Source organism: Heptranchias perlo, chromosome 3 (assembly GCF_035084215.1).
Source record: "Heptranchias perlo isolate sHepPer1 chromosome 3, sHepPer1.hap1, whole genome shotgun sequence".
In the NCBI taxonomy this organism is placed as follows: Eukaryota; Metazoa; Chordata; class Chondrichthyes; order Hexanchiformes; family Hexanchidae; genus Heptranchias; species Heptranchias perlo.
Window position 1 is genome coordinate 43,161,366 of NC_090327.1, and position 18,621 is coordinate 43,179,986.

At 45.2% G+C, this 18,621-nt stretch overlaps 1 protein-coding gene across 1 annotated transcript in view; it reads right to left on the reverse strand.

Moving 5' to 3' along the window:
- The window catches only part of tmem67 (transmembrane protein 67), a 219,944-nt gene that overhangs the window by 127,389 nt on the left and 73,934 nt on the right, over window positions 1-18,621 (reverse strand). The window contains exons 9-11 of the mRNA XM_067979343.1: window positions 8,249-8,357; window positions 1,985-2,071; window positions 692-757 (exon numbers count right to left, since the gene is read on the reverse strand). Of these exons, the coding sequence (XP_067835444.1) occupies window positions 692-757; window positions 1,985-2,071; window positions 8,249-8,357 (262 nt within the window). The remainder of the gene's footprint in view (window positions 1-691; window positions 758-1,984; window positions 2,072-8,248; window positions 8,358-18,621) is intronic.

Consider the following 18,621-nt stretch of genomic DNA (forward strand, 5'->3'; position numbering starts at 1 on the left):
GAAAATTGTGCCAGAGGACTGAGGTGTGGCAAATGTGACTCTCCCCTTCAAAAGAGACAGTGATAATCAAGGAAATTACAGGCCAGTTAGTCTTAATTCAGTTGTTAGTAAAGTGCTAGCGTCCGTGATACAAGATGAAATTACTAAGCACTTGGAGAAACATGCATTAACTTGGACCAGTCAGCACAGATTTCTAAATAGGAAATAGGAAACTCACTCCAATTTACTGCCCTTCCTGTGGGGAGATGCTTGGCTTCCACTTGAAAATTCCTGTAAATTTGTGTACAACCGCTCCATGGTGCAATATATTGGAGCTCTAACATGCTGTGTCACAGTGCAATGACTTATTCAGCAGTTTTGTGGCTGATTTGTACAATTGAGGATGTAAGTTTAATTTTTAATGTATCTAATAAGTGGTAGGGGAGAGCATGTTGCCATATCAAATGTGTCACATTTTTGAGATTCTAGTTAAATTACAACAATTTACTCTTTTAATCAACCAGATTATGAAATGTCAAGTTGAGATGGAAAATGTTAACTGCTTGTACAATAATACTTATTTTCTTACACAATTAACTGTTTTATGTTGAAGAACAGTGTGAAACAGGCTTCTGGTTTCTTTTGCCATAGATGAAATTTAGCATAAAAACTTTGACATCAACATTAATAAATTCAAATTGGTCACACTCACTCTTTGCTGATATGTGGTACCAAAGATATAAGCAGAATTCAGCCTAGTCATGGTATCTGGGCACAACTGTAAATATGAACAATACACATAAAATTGTAAGATAATTACCTGCAAGCAAACTGCACACACACATATAGTCCCCACTGTTCGTGCAAACACAATTTATCTGTTATATGTGATGGCCAATATAACTGTGGCTATGTTTTTATTGTGGAATCCAGGAAAATATCACTTCCCCCGAAATTCATTCTGTTATTTTTCCTGATTTGTCCCTCACTGTTGCTCTTGGTTCCTATCTGCTGCTGCCGCTATTCTGGCATTTGAATTGTGCTGCATTTTATGGGCAGGATCAGGAATTCCCATCCAGAGCACGCACGCGCTATTATAACAAGAAGGTTGTTGTCGCTCATCAGCACCCGCGGCTCCCTGAACTACTATATGAACGCGCCTCCTTACTGCTTGACCCTAGACCTGACCAAGGACCCTGAGCTCCGCAGCGCCAACCTTACACTGACCGCAGTCATCACTGGAGGAGCAGGGAGCAGGACCCACCATTCATTTAAACTATCCAAACACCTAATTAGGGCACTAAATTTCGGATGATGGAATTATTGTGCATGAAGTGTTATTTTTATTAAATATAAATATATTTAAAAACACATGCATCAGTTTTTCATGTGTACTCATATGATTATGGAAACTGATCGATTCCGTTTATTTCTACCCAAAATAATCGGAGCACATAAGACACTATAACCAGCAACTTTTGAAACTGACATTAATGCAAATAGCTAATGGTTATCGGGTTTTTGGCCAATATAAGTGACTGCTAGTTTTAAATGTGGACGTTTTAAGCAGTGGGGATTGTATATATAAACAAATATATATATATTATATAACCCTAATAATTTAAACGTAAAAACAGTCAAAGAATATAAATTTTCACTTTAATATTGTTTCTCATACACGTGCATTTTGGAAACTGCAACTATTAGTGGAGAAGTGTTTTGTCAATCCAAAGCAGAATTACAAAATTATGTAGGAAATATTATTTTAAAATGCTTAATTTAAAAGAAAAACATTAATTGGGCTAAATAGGTCTCATTAATTGAATCTAATAATTGGACGAATAACTTTGATAGAGTTTAACTGGAGATCATTGAGTATTAATCAGTTCAGAATTCTTTTGAGACATCAATACATAGAAATTGAAATTTAACAGGCTTTTCTTTTGATAAAAGAAAAAAGCATTCAAAACCATACTTTATATAATAAACATTTTAGGAAGTTTACCTGTAGAGTACCTCCAGTCACTTTTTCCCAATTAAGAAAATAACCTCGTGCATTATATTTGGCAATAACAAAATGTAGTTCTGTATGCTGTAAGCAGTAAAACATAAATGATAAAGAACAATAAGCAAAAAACCACAATTGCAGCAATATGTTTAAAGTTTACAACACTTGCTTGTGTTTAAGTTTAAAGGGACCATGCAATAGAACTTAGCACTTGGACAAGTGTCAGCTGATCAAAGTGGGTCAGCATCGATTTGTGAAGGGTGGGTCATGTCTGACTAATCTAGTTGAATTTTTTAAGGAGGTCACCAGCATGGTGGTTAGCGGAGTGTTGATGGATGTTGTCTATATAGACTTCTAGAAGGAAGGGACATGATACGCAGAGTACTAATATACTACTAACTGACCTACTATGACATTGTTCATTAATAAAGATAATAAGAACATAAGAAATAGGAGCAGGAGGAGGCCACATAGCCCCTCAAGCCTGCTCTGCCATTCAATAAGATTATGGCTGATCATCTACCTCAACTCCACTTTCCCGCCCTATCCCCATATCCCTTCATTCCATTAGTATCCAAAAATCTATCGATCTCAGTCTTGAATATACTCAACAACTGAACATCCACAGCCCTCTGGGGTAAGGAATTCCAAAGATTCACAACTCTCTGAGTGAAGAATGCCTTTTGAAAATCCAAATATACTACATCCACTGGTTCCCCCTTATCTATCCTGCAAGTTACACCCTCAAAAAACTTTAATAGATTTGTCAAACGTGATTTCCCTTTCATAAAACTGAAATGACTCTGCCTAATCATATTATGCTCTGTTACTACATCCTTAATATTAGATTCTAGCATTTTCCCTACTACTGATGTCAGACTAATTGGCCTATAGTTCTCTGTTTTCTCTCTCCCTCCTTTCTTGAATAGCGGGGTTACATTTGCTACCTTCCAATCCATGGGGACCGTTCTAGAATCTAGGGAATTCTGGAAGATCAAAATCAATGCATCTACTATTTCTGCAGCCACCTCTTTTAAAACCCTAGGATATAGGCCATTGGGTCCAGGGATTTGTCGGCTTTTAGTCCCATTAATTTCTCCAGTACTTTTTCTTTACTAATATAAATTACTTTAAGTTCCTCACTCTCATTGGACCCTTGGTTACCCACTATTTCCGGTATGTTTTTTGTGTCTTCTACTGTGAAGGCAGATACAAAATATTTGTTTAATGTCTCTGCCATTTCCTTATTCCCCATTAGAAGATAGAAAAAACAGGGAACTGCAGACCAGTTAGCCTAACATCAGTAGTAGGGAAAATGCTAGAGTCGATTATAAAGGATGTGATCCAGGACACTTAGAAAATATCAACGGGACTAGACAAACTCAACATGGATTTATGAAAGGGAAATCATGTTTGACAAACCTACTGGAGTTTTTTGAGGATGTAACCGGTAGAATAGATAAGGAAGAACCAGTGGATGTGGTTTATTTAGATTTTCAGAAGGCCTTTGATAAAGTCCCACATAAGAGGTTAGTGTGCAAAATTAAAGCACATGGAATTGGAGGTAATATACTGGCTTGGATTGAAAATTGGTTAACAGACAGGAAACAGAGAGGAGGAATAAATGGGTCTTTTTCCGGGTGGCAGGCAGTGACTAGTGGAGTTTTTCAGGGATCAGTGCTTGGGCCCCAGCTATTCACAATATATATCAATGATTTGGATGAGGGAACCAAATGTAATATTTCCAAGTTTGCTGACAACACAAAACTAGGTGGGATCGTGAGTTGTGAGGAGGACGCAAAGAGACTTCAAGGTGATTTAGACAAGTTGAGTGAGTGGGCAAATACATAGCAGATGCAATATAATGTGGATAAATGTGAAGTTATCCACTTCGGAAGGAAAAAAGAAAGGCAGAGTATTATTTAAATGGTGATAGATTGGGGAATATTGATGTACAAAGGGACCTGGGTGTCCTTGTACACTAGTCACTGAATGCAAACATGCAGGTGCAGCAAGCAGTTAGGAAGGCAAATGGTATGTTGGCCTTCATTGCAAGAGGATTTGAGTACAGGAGCAAGGATGTCTTACTGCAGTTATACAGGGCCTTGGTGAGACCACACCTGGAGTATTGTGTGCAGTTTTGGTCTCCTTACCTAAGAAAGGATATATTTTCCATAGAGGGAGTGCATTGAAGGTTCACCAGACTGATTCCTGCGATGGCAGGACTGTCATATGAGGAGAGATTGGGTCGACTCGGCCTGTATTCACTCGAGTTTAGAAAAATCAGAGGGATCTCACTGAAACATATAAAATTCTGACGGGGCAAGACAGACTGGATGCAGGGAGGATGTTTCCCCTGGCCAGAACGAGGGGTCAAGGTCCCAGGATACGGGGTAGGACATTTAGGACTGCGATGAGGAGAAATTTCTTCACTCAGAGGAGAAATTATAGAATCATAGAAAATAGGAGCAGGAATAGGCCATTCGAGCCTGCTCCGCCATTCAATATGATCATGGCTGATCCTCTAACTCAATACCATATTCCCGCTCTCTCCCCATACCCCTTGATGTCTTTTGTGTCCAGAAATCTATCTCAGAGGGTGGTGAACCTGTGGAATTTTCTACCATAGAAGGCTGTGGAGGCCAAGTTACTCAATATATTTAAGAAGGAGCTAGATAGATTTCTAGACACAAAAGGCATCAAGGGGTATGGGGAGAGAGTGGGAATATGGTATTGAGATAGAGGATCAGCCATGATCATATTGAATGGCGGAGCAGGCTCGAAGGGCCGAGTGGCCTACTCCTGCTCCTATTTCCTTTGTTTCTATAATTTCTCCTGTCACTACCTCTAAGGGACCCACATTTAATTGTGTACCTATTGTGACTGTGTTTCTGCTTGTGTTGGTGTCTTTCAAGTCCTTGTATATGCTTGTCTGTCTTGAAATGAGGAGTAATGGTCAACGATTGTTGAAAATGTGAATAATGTAGATTTTGCATTTTAGGTCAATTAGTGTGCTTATTTATGTGTTTTGTAATTAAGTAGGGGAAATGTTATGCAGAAAGATTTTTTTAATTACTTGATTTCCCTGGATGCTCATGAAAAATTACACGATATGCTATACAATGTACAATACTACAAGATGTCAGCTGTGACTCAGTGGGTAGCAGTCCTGCCTTTTGAGTCAGAAGATTGTGGGTTCAAGTCCCACTCCAGAGACTTGAGCAAAAATATCTAGGCTGACACTCAGTGCAGTATTCAGGGAGTGCTGCAATGTCGGAGGTATCGGGCTCGATTTTAGGGTCGGGTTTCCGGCGGGTTACCAGCGGGGTGGCCCCGAAAATCCCGATCTCCGGTCACGTGACCGGATCGCGACAAAATCCCGGCCACTTCCGGGTACCGCGCTGACGTGCGGGGCTGCGCGCGCAAGCCCCGCTGGTGGGAATCCCGCAGGCAATTAAAGCCAGCGAGGTTCCACTTGAGAGTACTTAACTTGCTCGTTGTGGTCAGTTAATGAGCTGAAGCAGCTGTCCAAAGAGGAAGTGTGGGATTTTAGGTTCAAGGCAGTGAGTTTCCCACACTGGGGGAAACAGACTCCCTCCAACCAGGCGTGTTGCAGCCAGCAGCCTGTGGCAGGTGCCAAGGTGCGCTCCACGGGGGAGAGCCCTCACCCACGCAGGAGGCCACCGCGTCACATAGGGCAACCCCTGCCCTCCACCACCCCCCGCCAAGCCAGAGGACAGACCGACACGAAACCGCAGCCCCAGTCCGAGGAACCACACACCTACCCTGCACAACCCCTCAGACCAACACCTGCCAGTTGGGTGGTGTGTGGACACCCTCGGAGGACGAAGAGCATGACCAGCACCAGCAGCCTCGCAGTCCACGCCGTCCGCCGCAGAGACGTGGATCCCCCCAACACGGTGTTGTTGCACGCCCACCTGCACAGCAGGAGGGAGGGCTACCGCAGAGAGAGACGCGTGGCAGAGGGCACTACCCTCGCCACAGGGTCCACAGACCGAGGCGCAGCTCCCCGGACCTCTCCGAGCAGCAGTGCACAGGGAGGCGCAGATTCGCTCGACATGTAGTCGTGGAGATCTGCAGCCTCTTTCATGCCGAGCTGCTCCTGGCTGGCCCCAGCACCAACTGCTTACCTGTCGCTGGCAAAGTCACCACTGCCCTCCACACCTTCTCCTCCGCATCCTTCCAGGGTGCAGCCGGCTACACCGCCGATGTCTCTCAGTCGTCTGCGCGGACGAGCCCTGCAAATACACCTGCACCTACTCTGCAGTAACACGATGGGTGGCATCAGTGGTGGGTCCTCATAGTGATACCCAGGAGCGGGCATTATTGGACACAATGGACAGGATTCGCGGAGACATGGCAGTGGTGGTGTCAATATAATGTGTGCTGTTTGTTGCTCTGAAATTCAATATGGGTAACACCCATGACAAACCCTCAGACACCCTTGTGCACCCCCTTCATGCTGACGAGACGTTTGCCTTACGCTGCCTACTGCACATATGTGATGCATGCCCTGTGGCTGCAGCACAGGTGGTGGCAGGTTGAGTGAGGCTGGCCGTGAGGGAGATGCACGAGAGGGTGAGTATGGGATGAAGCCATGAGATTGTATGAGGATTGGGTTGCGTGTTAGTGGCAGGATGAGTACTGGCGAGGTGAGTAGGTGGAGGTAAGATGAGGACGGGGTGTGAGTGGGTATGAAGGGTGATGTGACAGAATAGTGTTGGCGGTGCCGAAGGAGATTTGGGGTGGGGGCAGTGTTGTGGCAGACGGAGTGTAGGGGAAAGACTTTGTGTTCTCACTGTGGCGGACCTACTGCGGTCATTGCAGCGCCTCCTGCACTGTATGCAGGTGGGCCATATGTTGGTGGTGCAGGTGACCCCCTCTGCCACCTCGAGCCAGGCCTTCTTGGTGGCAGAGGCAGGCCGCTTCCTCCCGCCCGCCGGGGGGAAGATCTGTGTCGTCCCCCTCCTCCTCACCCCATCTGATGATACCTGGGGTGAGGCATCATTAAACTGGGAGCAGCCTTCCCCCTGGGCTGCTCCATGCTGCAATTTGTTCTATTGGCTGCAGCATCTGTCAGTGGAGGACTGCCCCTTTAACTAGAGAGCTTCCAGCTGACAGATCGTACTGCGCATGCGCAGCCCGACCGACGCGCAGGCCAGCGCCGTGGACCCCGGAGGAGCAGGTAATTGATTCCTATTAGTGTGTTGCCTGCTACGATCGCGTGGGCAACCCACTAATTTCGCCGTCCGCGTTTTCGACGCTCCCGGAGGACCACCCGCTGGGAACCCGCAGGCCTGCTAAATTCGAGCTCATCGTCTTTCAGGCGAGTCATTAAACCAAGGCCATGTCTGCCCTCTTAGGTGGATGTCAAAGATCCCATGGCACTAATTCAAAGAAGAGCAAGGGAGTTGTCTTGAGACATGGAAGCACTGGGATGTTGTAGGTGGGGCTTGGGAGGATGGTTGCTGGGTGTGGAAGTACTGGAGTGGTGGGTTGGGGGGGAACAGCATGGAGTGATTGAGAGGTGCCACTGAGAAAAACAGCTTGTGGCTGTGTCCCAGGAACTGGATATAAAGTTGTTTAAAGCGCTCAAACAATTTTTGTAAAAAGACACTAAGTGCTTTTAAAAAAACTCCTTGTCCCTGTTTGGGAACACAATTACAGGGGTTTTTCAGATGTAGGTTGGCAGTGGTGAGTGAGGTGAAAAGTATGGATGCTTTGGGGAAGGGCATGAGTGGCAGTGGGAGAAAATGGGGCAGGGGAGGAAAGCAGGGATAGAAGGTTGAAGCAGATTAAAGATTGTGGGGCCTATTTTAAGGGCTCAGCCTGGTGTAAACGATGTGGTAGCGGCCTGAAAATGGTGTTGGGTCATTAACACCACCGAACCATAATAATTTTGTGATCCATGGAAAGTACTATATAAGTAATAGATCTTTCATTCTTTATACTGTAATTGCCAACTGCGTCTGCTGGCGAGCTGTTTTGACAAGCCAGTTCTCATAGTTAACCCTGATCCTGGCTATGTTTAAGTGTAAAAATCCTGATACCTTTTTACTTTGTCATGGTAGGTTGTAAGTAGCAGTATTAGTCTGCAGCTTTGCAAATAACCAAGTTTTGGAGGCTTCGAAACCTGAAGACTTTCTGGTAAATCCGTAAACAATATTTATTTAATTTATTTTCCCTCTAGGTCGGCTCATCAATGAGTCAATGTACTAAAATGAAAACTGATGTACTTACTTGAAAGAACTTCTTAAAATGAAATGTTGTTGGAAATGGGACTTCATGAACAATTTTAGATACTACACCATAATGGTTATCATAGTACAGCCAGGGCAGATTCTTTCGCCTGAAACAAAAGTAAGTTTTCAGCACATTTGATATAAATAATGACTGTTAATGATAAAATAGGTACACAAGAGTGTGAGAATAAGAAAAGATCATTCAGCCTGTCCAGTTCAAAATGAAATTTTTCAACTTACTCTTATATTTTTCCTATCCCAAATATATATCCCTCTATGCACTGCTGAATTCCCTTTTGAGTGCTTCGGTGGAGTCAGTAGTTCATGCATGTGTGGCGGTCTATTCTAGAAGCCAAAAACTAATTATGAAGAATTATTATTTAAAGGGGGAGTCTGACTATTGCAAAGCATTGAGTAACATCCTTGTGTTTTGTTCTATCTATATTAATGACTTAGATCAAGTGACCGAGTGTAATGTATTCAAGTTTGCTGACGATACAAAGCTAGGTGGGAAAGTAAGCTGTGAGGAGGAGACAAAGGCCCCAATTTTACAATGGAGGCGGGATGGCAGCGGGGGTGGGGGGGGCGGTGAATGGGAGCATGGGTAACCTGACTAATAAAATATGTCCGTTTCGCACGCGATCGTAAGTGAATTGGTGCCACTTAACGTGGCTTCCGGGTTTGCCGTCCGAAAGCTGCGCAGCGGGCTGACTGTGCAGCCGCATGACAGGCTGTCAGCTGGAGCGACTCTATTTAAAGGGCCCTTGCTCCAAAGGCTTTTGCTGCAGGAAAGACCAGAAAACACACAATATGGAGCGGCACAGGGACATGGCTGCTCCAAGATTCAGCGATGCCTCACTGCAGCAGCTACTGGACGGGGTGAGGAGGAGGAGGGAAGTCTTTTACCCCGCAGACGGAAGGAAGTACCCTGCCTCTGCCACCAAGAAGGCCTGGATCGAGGTGGCTGACGAGGTCAGCAGCAGCAGCAACATCTCCCGCACCTGGATCCAGTGCAGGAAGCATTTCAACGATCTACCTAAGTCAGCAAAAGTGAGGACATGTATTGATTCTCCGACGTTCTGTGTTCCACATCACCGCCCCCCCCCCCCACCCCCCGCAACTCATTCTGCACTGCCAAGACTACTCCATCACATACCCACTTAAGGTTCATCCTCAACTTACCTGCACTTCAGCACTTCCTCACCTCCCCATTAGTCATCCCACCACTACCACCAGCAGGGAGACAGAGGAGGGGGAAACAAGGATAGAAACAAAAGACAGAAAGGAAAGAAGCAATAGTGGAAGGCAGAGAAAACAAAGGCGAAAAACAAATAGGGCCATAGTGCAAAATAAAACTAAGATGACTAGCAATCTTAAAAAGACAAGTCTAAAGGCATTGTGTCTTAATGCGCGGAGCATGCACAATAAGCTAGATGAATTAACAGTGCAGATAGATATTGACGGTTATGATATAGTTGCGATTATGGAGACATGGCTGCAGGGTAACCAAGGATGGGAACTGAACATCCAGTGGTATTCAATATTTAGGAAGGACAGGTAAAAAGGGAAAGGAGGTGGGGTAGCGTTGTTAGTAAAGGAGGAAATCAATGCAATAGTGAGGAAGGATTTTGGCTCGGAAAATCACGTTGTGGAATCTGTATGGGTGGAGCTAAGAAACACCAAGAGGCAGAAAACGTTGGTGGGGGTTGTCTAAAGGCCCCCAAACAGTAGTGGAGATGTAGGGGAGGGCATTAAACAGGAAATTAGAGACACATGCAAGAAGGGTACAACTATAATCATGGGTGACTTTAATCTACATATAGATTGGTCAAACCAAATTAGCAATAACACTGTGGGGGAGAAATTACTGTGTACGTGATGGTTTTCTGGACCAATATGTTGAGGAACCAATTAGAGAACAGGCAATCCTAGATTGGGTATTGTGCAATGAGAAAGGATAAATTAACAATCTTGTTGCGCGGGGTCCCTTAGGGAAGAGCGACCATAACATGATAGAATTCCACATTAGGATGGAGAGTGAAGCAGTTGAATCCGAAACTAGGGTCCTGAATCTAAATGAAGGAAATTACGAAAGTATGAGGTGCGAGTTGGCTATGATAGATTGGGGAACTTTACTAAAAGGGATGACAGTGGATAGGAAATGGCTAATATTTAAAGAACGTGTGCAGGAATTACAACAATTATTCATTCCTGTCTGGCGCAAAAATAAAACAGGAAAGGTGGCTCAACCATGGCTTACAAAAGAAATTAGGGATAGTATTAGATCCAAAGAGGAGACATATAAAATTGCCAGAAAAAGCGGCAAGCCTGAGGATTGGGAGCAGTTTAGAATTCAGCAAAGGAGGACAAAGAGATTGATTAAGAGGGGAAAAATAGAATATGGGAGTAAACTAGCAGGGAACATAAAAACTGACTGTAAAAGCTTCTATAAATATGTCAAGAGAAAAAGATTAGTGAAGACAAATGTAGGTCCCTTACAGTCAGAAATGGGGGAAATTATAACGGGGAACAAAGAAATGGCAGAACAATTAAACACATACTTTGGTTCTGTCTTCACAAAGGAGGACACAAATGACCTCCCAGAAATGTTAGGGAACCAAGGGTCTAGTGAGATGGAGGAACTGAAGGAAACCAGTTTTAGTAAAAAAAAATAGTGCTAGGGAAATTAATGGGGCTAAAGGCTGACAAATCCCCAGGGCCTGATAATGTGCATCCCAGAGTACTAAAGAAAGTGGCCCTGGAAATAGTGGATACATTGGTGATCATCTTCCAAAATTCTATAGACTCTGGAACAGTTCCTACAGATTGGAGGGTGGCAAATGTAACCCCACTATTTAAAAAATGAGGGAGAAAAAAAACAGGGAATTACAGACCAGTTAGCCTAACATCAGTAGTGGGGGAAATGCGAGAGTCTACTATAAAAGATGTGATAACAGAACACTTGGAGGTCATTAACGGGATTGGACAAAGTCAGCATGGGTTTATGGAAGGGAAATCATGCTTAACAACTCTACTGGAGTTTTTTGAGGATGTAACTAGTAGAATAGATAGGGGAGAACCAGTGGATGTGGGGATTTTCAAAAGGCTTTTAATAAGGTCCCACACAAGAGGTTATTGTGCAAAATTAAAGCACATGGGATTGGGGGGAATATACTGGCATGGATTGAGAATTGGTTGACAGAGAGGAAACAGAGAGTAGGAATAAATGGGTCTTTTTCCGGGTGGCAGGCAGTGACTAGTGGGGTACCGCAGGGATCAGTGCTTGGGCCCAGCTATTCACAATATATATCAATAATTTGGATGAGGGAACGGAATGTAACATTTCCAAGTTTGCAGACGACACAAAGCTGGGGTGGAATTTGAGCTGTGAGGAGGATGCAAAGAGGTTCCAATGTGATTTAGACAAGTTGGGTGAGTGGGCAAGAACATGGCAGATGCAGTATAACGTGGATAAATGTGAGGTTATCCACTTTGGTTGTAAAAACAGAAAGGCAGATTATTATCTGAATGGTGATAGATTGGGAAAAGGGGAGGTACAATGAGACCTGGGTGTCCTTGTACACCAGTCGCTGAAAGCGAGCATTCAGGTGCAGCAAGCAGTTAGGAAGGCGAATGGTACGTTGGCCTTCATTGCAAGAGGATTTGAGTACAGGAGCAGGGATGTCTTACTGCAGTAATACAGGGCCTTGGTGAGACCACATCTGGAGTATTGTGTGCAGTTTTGGTCTCCTTATCTGAGGAAGGATGTCCTTGCCATGGAGGGAGTGCAACAAAGGTTTACCAGACTGATTCCTGGGATGGCAGGACTGACGTATGAGGAGAGATTGGGTCGACTAGGCCTATATTCACTAGAGTTTAGAAGAATGAGAGGTGATCTCATCGAAACATATAAAATTCTAACAGGACTAGATGCAGGGAGGATGTTCCTGATGGCTGGGGAGTCCAGAACCAGGGGTCACAGTCTCAGGATACGGGGTATGCCATTTAGAACCGAGATGAGGAGAAATTTTTTCACTCAAGGGTGGTGAACCTGTGGAATTCTCTACCACAGAAGGCAGTGGAGGCCAAGTCATTAGATGTATTCAAGAGGAGATAGATATATTTCTTAATGCTAAAGGGATCAAGGGATATGGGGAAAAAGCGGGAACAGGGTAATGAGTTAGACGATCAGCCATGATAATTTTGAATGGCAGAGCAGGCCTGAAGGGCTGAATGGCCTACTCTTGCTCCTTTTTTCTCTGTTTCTATGTTACCACTCACCCCAATCCTGATCCAATGTGATGTCTCTGTCTCAACTCACCATCTGATGCACCTCTTTCACAGTCAGCCTCACCGCAACCAATCCATTCATTAGTTGGCCACTTCACCATCACTCACTCACACTGTTCTTTCTCCTATTCATAAGAACATAAGAACATAAGAAATAGGAGCAGGAGTAGGCCAATCGGCCCCTCGAGCCTGCTCCGCCATTCAATAAGATCATGGCTGATCTGATCCTAACCTCAAATCTAAATTCATGTCCAATTTCCTGCCCAAGAAGACAGCGCAAAACGCACGTGAGAGGGTGAGGACTGGAGGGGGGCCACAACAAGTAGTGGTCCTTACAGACATGGAGCAGATGGTGCTGAAGATCAGCCGCACCCTAGGGTGCCTGTCCATCGGGGACAGCGAGATTAACACCCCACAAATGTCTGGTGACACAACTTTAACATTCATCATACACAATATGAATTGATGTTAACAATGCTTGCCATCGTCAACGCCTCAGAATGCTCATCGCAACAAGACACATCTGTGATGATGCTTAATATTGTCTTCGGTTCTCTTACAGGTCCTTCAGCGACCTCAGTGAGGGCAGAGGGCGATTCCTCAGAGGACTGGCTAGCATCTGAGAGTGCACCGTCACATCATAGCGAGCCATCCACCAGTGCAGATACTCAACCCTCGGTGGGTCCCAGTAGTAAGTTAGTTGGGTTGGCACCTGGTGAGTCACCACGCACAAGTGAGCACGAGCAGACACTGGTGGAAGGGGCAGCTGTGCAGAGTCTGCGTCGGTGGGAGCACTCTTCTCCAGGCTCTGCTCAGCTGGACGCAGATGCTGAACCCCAGGGGCTATCCTTTAAAAGGAGAATGATCGAGGGACATTTGCGAGGTAGTGGAATGGGTGCCATGTGTATTCTCCACAAGAGTGTAGAGGATAGAGGAGTCCAACTCCTGCATGAGTGGAATGGTGGCACAGATACGTGAGGGAATCTCTGAGATAGTGTCGCAGGGACGTGAGCAAGTGTCTGAGATAGTGTCGCAGGTAAGTGCGGGAATGTCTGCGATGGAGAGAAGGCTAGCCTCCGTTGAGTTTCAAGCACTGCTCACAAATAAGTCCATTCAGGCCTTAACGATCGTTCGGACTCAGGGTGAACAACATTCTGCCATCTTAAATGGGCAGACTGATACTTTACAACTGGGCTTCCAAGGCATCACACGTGTCCTCCAAACTGTTCTTTAGCAGGGCGGTAGGAGTGATGTGGGCCTGGTCCAGGAGAGGAATGATGGCGAAAGGGGACATAAAACTGGGGACACCACTCAAAGCGCTCCCAAGTCTCACCCGTTGCCCTCCTCTCAACCAGTACCCGCAATGCTGCCTCCTCTCCAGGTGGCTGAGTCTGCCCCTGCACAGGTGCAGGTGGAGGAGTCTTTGGAGGGGCCCTCACATGCTCCAAAACCCAGAGGGCGTAGGCCAAAAACATCTAAGCAGTCAGGGCATGAACATGAGCAACCTGCCACTACCTTTGCTGCAGCACAGGGGAAGCATTAGGAAGAGGAAGCGTAAGCATTTGTGAGCACAAAGGGTATGCACAAGGATGTCTGACAAACTGTCATGTTTTTCATTTATATTTGTTTTTTGTTAAAGTCACATTAAATGTTATCATTCTCACCAGTACTGCCACGTCTTGCCCATTCTTGACTGGCTTTTGTGATAGTGCCCTTTTATGTGCTTCACCATGAACGGCGACATTTGATGCCACCCATTGGGTCACTTTACAGTGGGTGTATGTGTAGTTGCAGGACTGTTTTGTGCAGGGGAGGGGGGGGCGGGGGGTGCGGAGGGGGCTGTTGTTGGTGCTGGTATTTCCAGATAGTTGCCCTCTGTGCCCTTGTGCAGGTGCCGGTGGCGCAGCATTGTGTTGTGAAGCTCCAAGTAGCGGAAATGCACGCCGTGGCTGGTGATGTTGCTCATCCTCGGATGTAATGATGAATGCAGCCATGGCGCCGCCCATCCTGATGGTGTCAGTTTGAGGGGGGGAAGGTTGGTAAATATGTGTGAACAGAAGAATTCTGAATGGAAACAAACAATTTTCAGTGAAAACACAAAGATCTCCCAGCCAAAAGTTTGTCTGAAAGAACTGAGTACCCTCCTGCAATAACTCACCTTTTATCCCCATCTGTCAAACAAGCATTCGAACTGGCTGCTGGCTGAAACACGTCTGGTAGAACATGGAGTGTTTCCCACTGCATGGGAAACACGCTGAGAATGTTTGAAAATCGGACTCCTGCCTCAATGTGCAGCTGTCTAAATAACTCTCTTAAGTATCAAACTGCCAGCTTTAATTGCCGGTGGGACTTCCGCATTCGCGAGACGCACACGCACCCAGATGCGTCAGTGGGGAACCCGGAAGTCTGCGCGTTGGAGCCGGGTTCCGAACCCGCTCAGGATTTTTGCGATTTTCAGAGCGCCCCCACCCCAAACGCATGCACTACTTCATTCTAAAATCGAGCCCAAAAAATCTGCAAAGGGATATAGACAGGTTAAGCGAGTGGACAAGAAGGTGGCAGATGGAAAATAATGTGGGGAAATACGAGGTTATTCACTTTGGTAGGAAGAATAGGAAAACAGAATATTTTTTAATTGGTGAAAAACTATTAAATGTTGGTGTTCAGAGGGATTTAGTTGTCCTTGTACATGAAACACAGAAAGTTAACATGCAGGTACAGTAAGTAATTAGGAAGGCAAATGATATGTTGGGCTTTATTGCAAGGGGGTTGGAGTACAAGAGTAAGGAAGTCTTGCTGCAATTGTACAGGGCTTTGGTGAGACCACGCCTGGAGTACTGGGTACAGGTTTGGTCTTAAGGAAGGATATATTTGCCTTATAGGTGGTGCAATGAAAGTTCACTAGATTGTTTCCTGGAATAAGAGTGTTGTCCGATGAGGAGAGGTTAAGTAGAATGGCCCTAAACTCTCTGGAGTATAGAAGAATGAGAGGTGATATTATTGAAACATATAAGATTCTGAGAGGGCTTGACAGGGTAGATGCTGTGAGGCTGTTTCCCCTGGCTGGAGAGTCTAGAACTAGGGGTCATAGTCCAGGATAAGGAGTCGGCCATTTAGGACTGAGATGAGGTGGCATTTCTTCACTCAGAGGGTTGTGAATCTTTGGAATTTTCTACCCCAGAGGGCTGTGGATGCTCACTCGTTGAGTATATTCAAGACTGAGATTGATAGATTTTTGGACACTAAGGGAATGAAGGGATATGGGGATCAGGCGGGAAAGTGGAGCTGGGGCAGAAGATCAGCCATGATCTTATTGAATGGTGGAGCAGGCTCGAGGGTCCGTATGGCCTACTCCCGGCTCCTATTTCTTATGTTCTTATATCCATTGTGTTGCATTTTTAAAAATACTGCAGGTCTCATCTGCTGCTGAAACCCTCATCCATGCATTTGTTACCTCGAGACTTGACTATTCCAATGCTCTCCTGCCTGGCCTCCCATCTTCCACCCTCCATAAACTTGAGCTTATCCAAAATTCTGCTGCCTGTATCCTAACACGCACCAAGTCCCATTCACCCATCACCCCCGTGCTCCTCGACCTACATTGGTTCCTGGTCCGGCAATACCTTGATTTAAAAATTCTCATCCTTGTTTTCAAATCCCTTCATGGCCTCACCCCTCCCCATCTCTGTAACCTCCTCCAGCCCTACAACCCTCAGAGATCTCTGCGCTCCTCCAATTCTGGCCTCTTGCGCATCCCCGATTTTAAAGGCTCCACCATTGGCGTCCGTGCCTTCAGCTGCCTAGGCCCTAAACTTTGGAATTCCCTCCCTAACCCTCTCCACCTCTCTCTCCTCCTTTAAGACACTCCTTAACACCTATGTCTTACATCCCCTTATTTAGCTCGGTGTCAAATTTTGTTTGATAACGCTCCTGGGAAGTGCTTACGTTACGTTAAAGGTGCTATATAAATGCAAGTGGTTGTTGTTGTTACTGAGGTAGAATGGTAAAAAAAATCAATTATTCCAAAAGTTAAAGACTTTTTCATAATATACCTGTAAACAATATTCATTTATTTTCTCTCGAGATCACCTTTTCCATGAGTCAATGTATTAAAATGCAAACCACGATAGACTTATACAAAAGAATTACTTAAAACAAAATTCACTTTAACTATTTGATTCCTAACAGTGGGACTTGATGAAACTCCTTCTTTAAGTAGAACTTTTAGCCTAAGTACATTAAATTTTAATGGAGGTAAAGACTAGCTAACTCACTTGTAAAGTTAGAGATCATTTAATTTCAACCTTTGTACACTGGTTCATCTGACTCACCTATAAAAATCAATTGGGTAGGTCTTAGTTAGAACAGTGTGATAAGTTTTGGGTAGCTTAATTTATGAAGGATATCAAGACCATGGAGAGGGTGCAGAAGAGTTTCAAGAAGATGATACCAAAGATGAATAGCTTTAATCGTGAGGAGGAACTAAAAAAACAATTGCAACCCCTCAGATAATGAAGCAGTCTGAGCCCGCATGCAGCAAGACCTGGACAGCATCCAGGCTTGGGCTGATAAGTGGCAAGTAACATTTGCGCCAGACAAGTGCCAGGCAATGACCATCTCCAACAAGAGAGTCTAACCACCTCCTCTTGACATTCAACGGCATTACCATTGCTGAATACCCCACCATCAACATCCTGGGGGTCACCATTGACCAGAATCTTAACTGGACCAGCCACATAAATATTGTGGCTACAAGAGCAGGTCAGAGGCTGGGTATTCTGCAGCGAGTGACTCACCTCCTGACTCCTAAAAGCCTTTCCACCATCTACAAGGCACAAGTCAGTAGTGTGTTGGAACACTCTCCACTTGCTTGGATGAGTGCAGCTCCAACAACACTCAAGAAGCTTGACACCATCCAGGACAAAGCAGCCCGCTTGATTGGCACCCCATCCACCACCCTAAACATTCACTCCCTTCACCACCGGTGCATCTTGGCTGCAATGTGTACCATCTACAGGATGCAGTGCAGCAACTCGCCAAGGCTTCTTCGACAGCACCTCCCAAACCTGCGACCTCTACCACCTAGAAGGCCAAGGGCAGCAGGCACATGGGAACAACACCACCTGCACGTTCCCCTCCAAGTCACACACCATCCCGACTTGGAAATATATCGCCGTACCTTCATTGTCGCTGGGTCAAAATCCTGGAACTTCCTACCTAACAGCACTGTGGGGGAACCTTCACCAAACGGACTGCAGCGGTTCAAGAAAACGGCTCACCACCACCTTCTCAAGGGCGATTAGGGATGGGCAATAAATGCCGGCCTTGCCAGTGACGCCCACATCCCATGAACGAATAAAAAAAAGTTAGACTGTGGCAGCATTTCGAAGCCAAGTCACACCACAAAATTATATATTCAAAAATTAGAACTAATCACTAAGGTGTGGGGTGAAGCAAGATATGAAAGATCCTTTCCGAGATTTAACCAATATCTGATGAACTCCTATATAGGAATTGGTTTGATTGGTTTTGAGCTTGGTGATATTTTGATTTGGCCTCTGCGTATCATTGTTTTGAAGGCTAAATTTGACTTCCACGGAGCCAGGTACATATATACAAATAAAGTATGGGTAATGCTGAAACACGGCAGCCAATTCAACTGCTACAGTTACATGTACACGAGAAAACAAAAAGTTCAAAATTACAGTCGAATGATGGTTTGTCTTCTGCAAAACTTTTATAAAATAAGACACGCTGTAAAGTTGCTTAAGGAGACAGTGCTAGTGGCCTGCAGAGCCTTAAGGGCCGATTTTAACTCCCTCCACGCCTTGCTGGGAACGGCGCAGGTTAAGATGGCGGGGGGAAGGGTATTGCACCATGTTCCCGGCATGTCCCTACCCCCCACCACTTTTACTTGCATGAATTCAGGCACGGGAAGACCACCTACCCCAGAGGACCGGGGCGTAATTTAAATGGCAATGTTGTGCGCCGGTGACGTCTGACCTCCTAACATTTTTGACTCCCACCCGCTGACAGTGACGCCATTCCTGCCAGCTTTAGGTCAGTATCGGGGCATGCAAA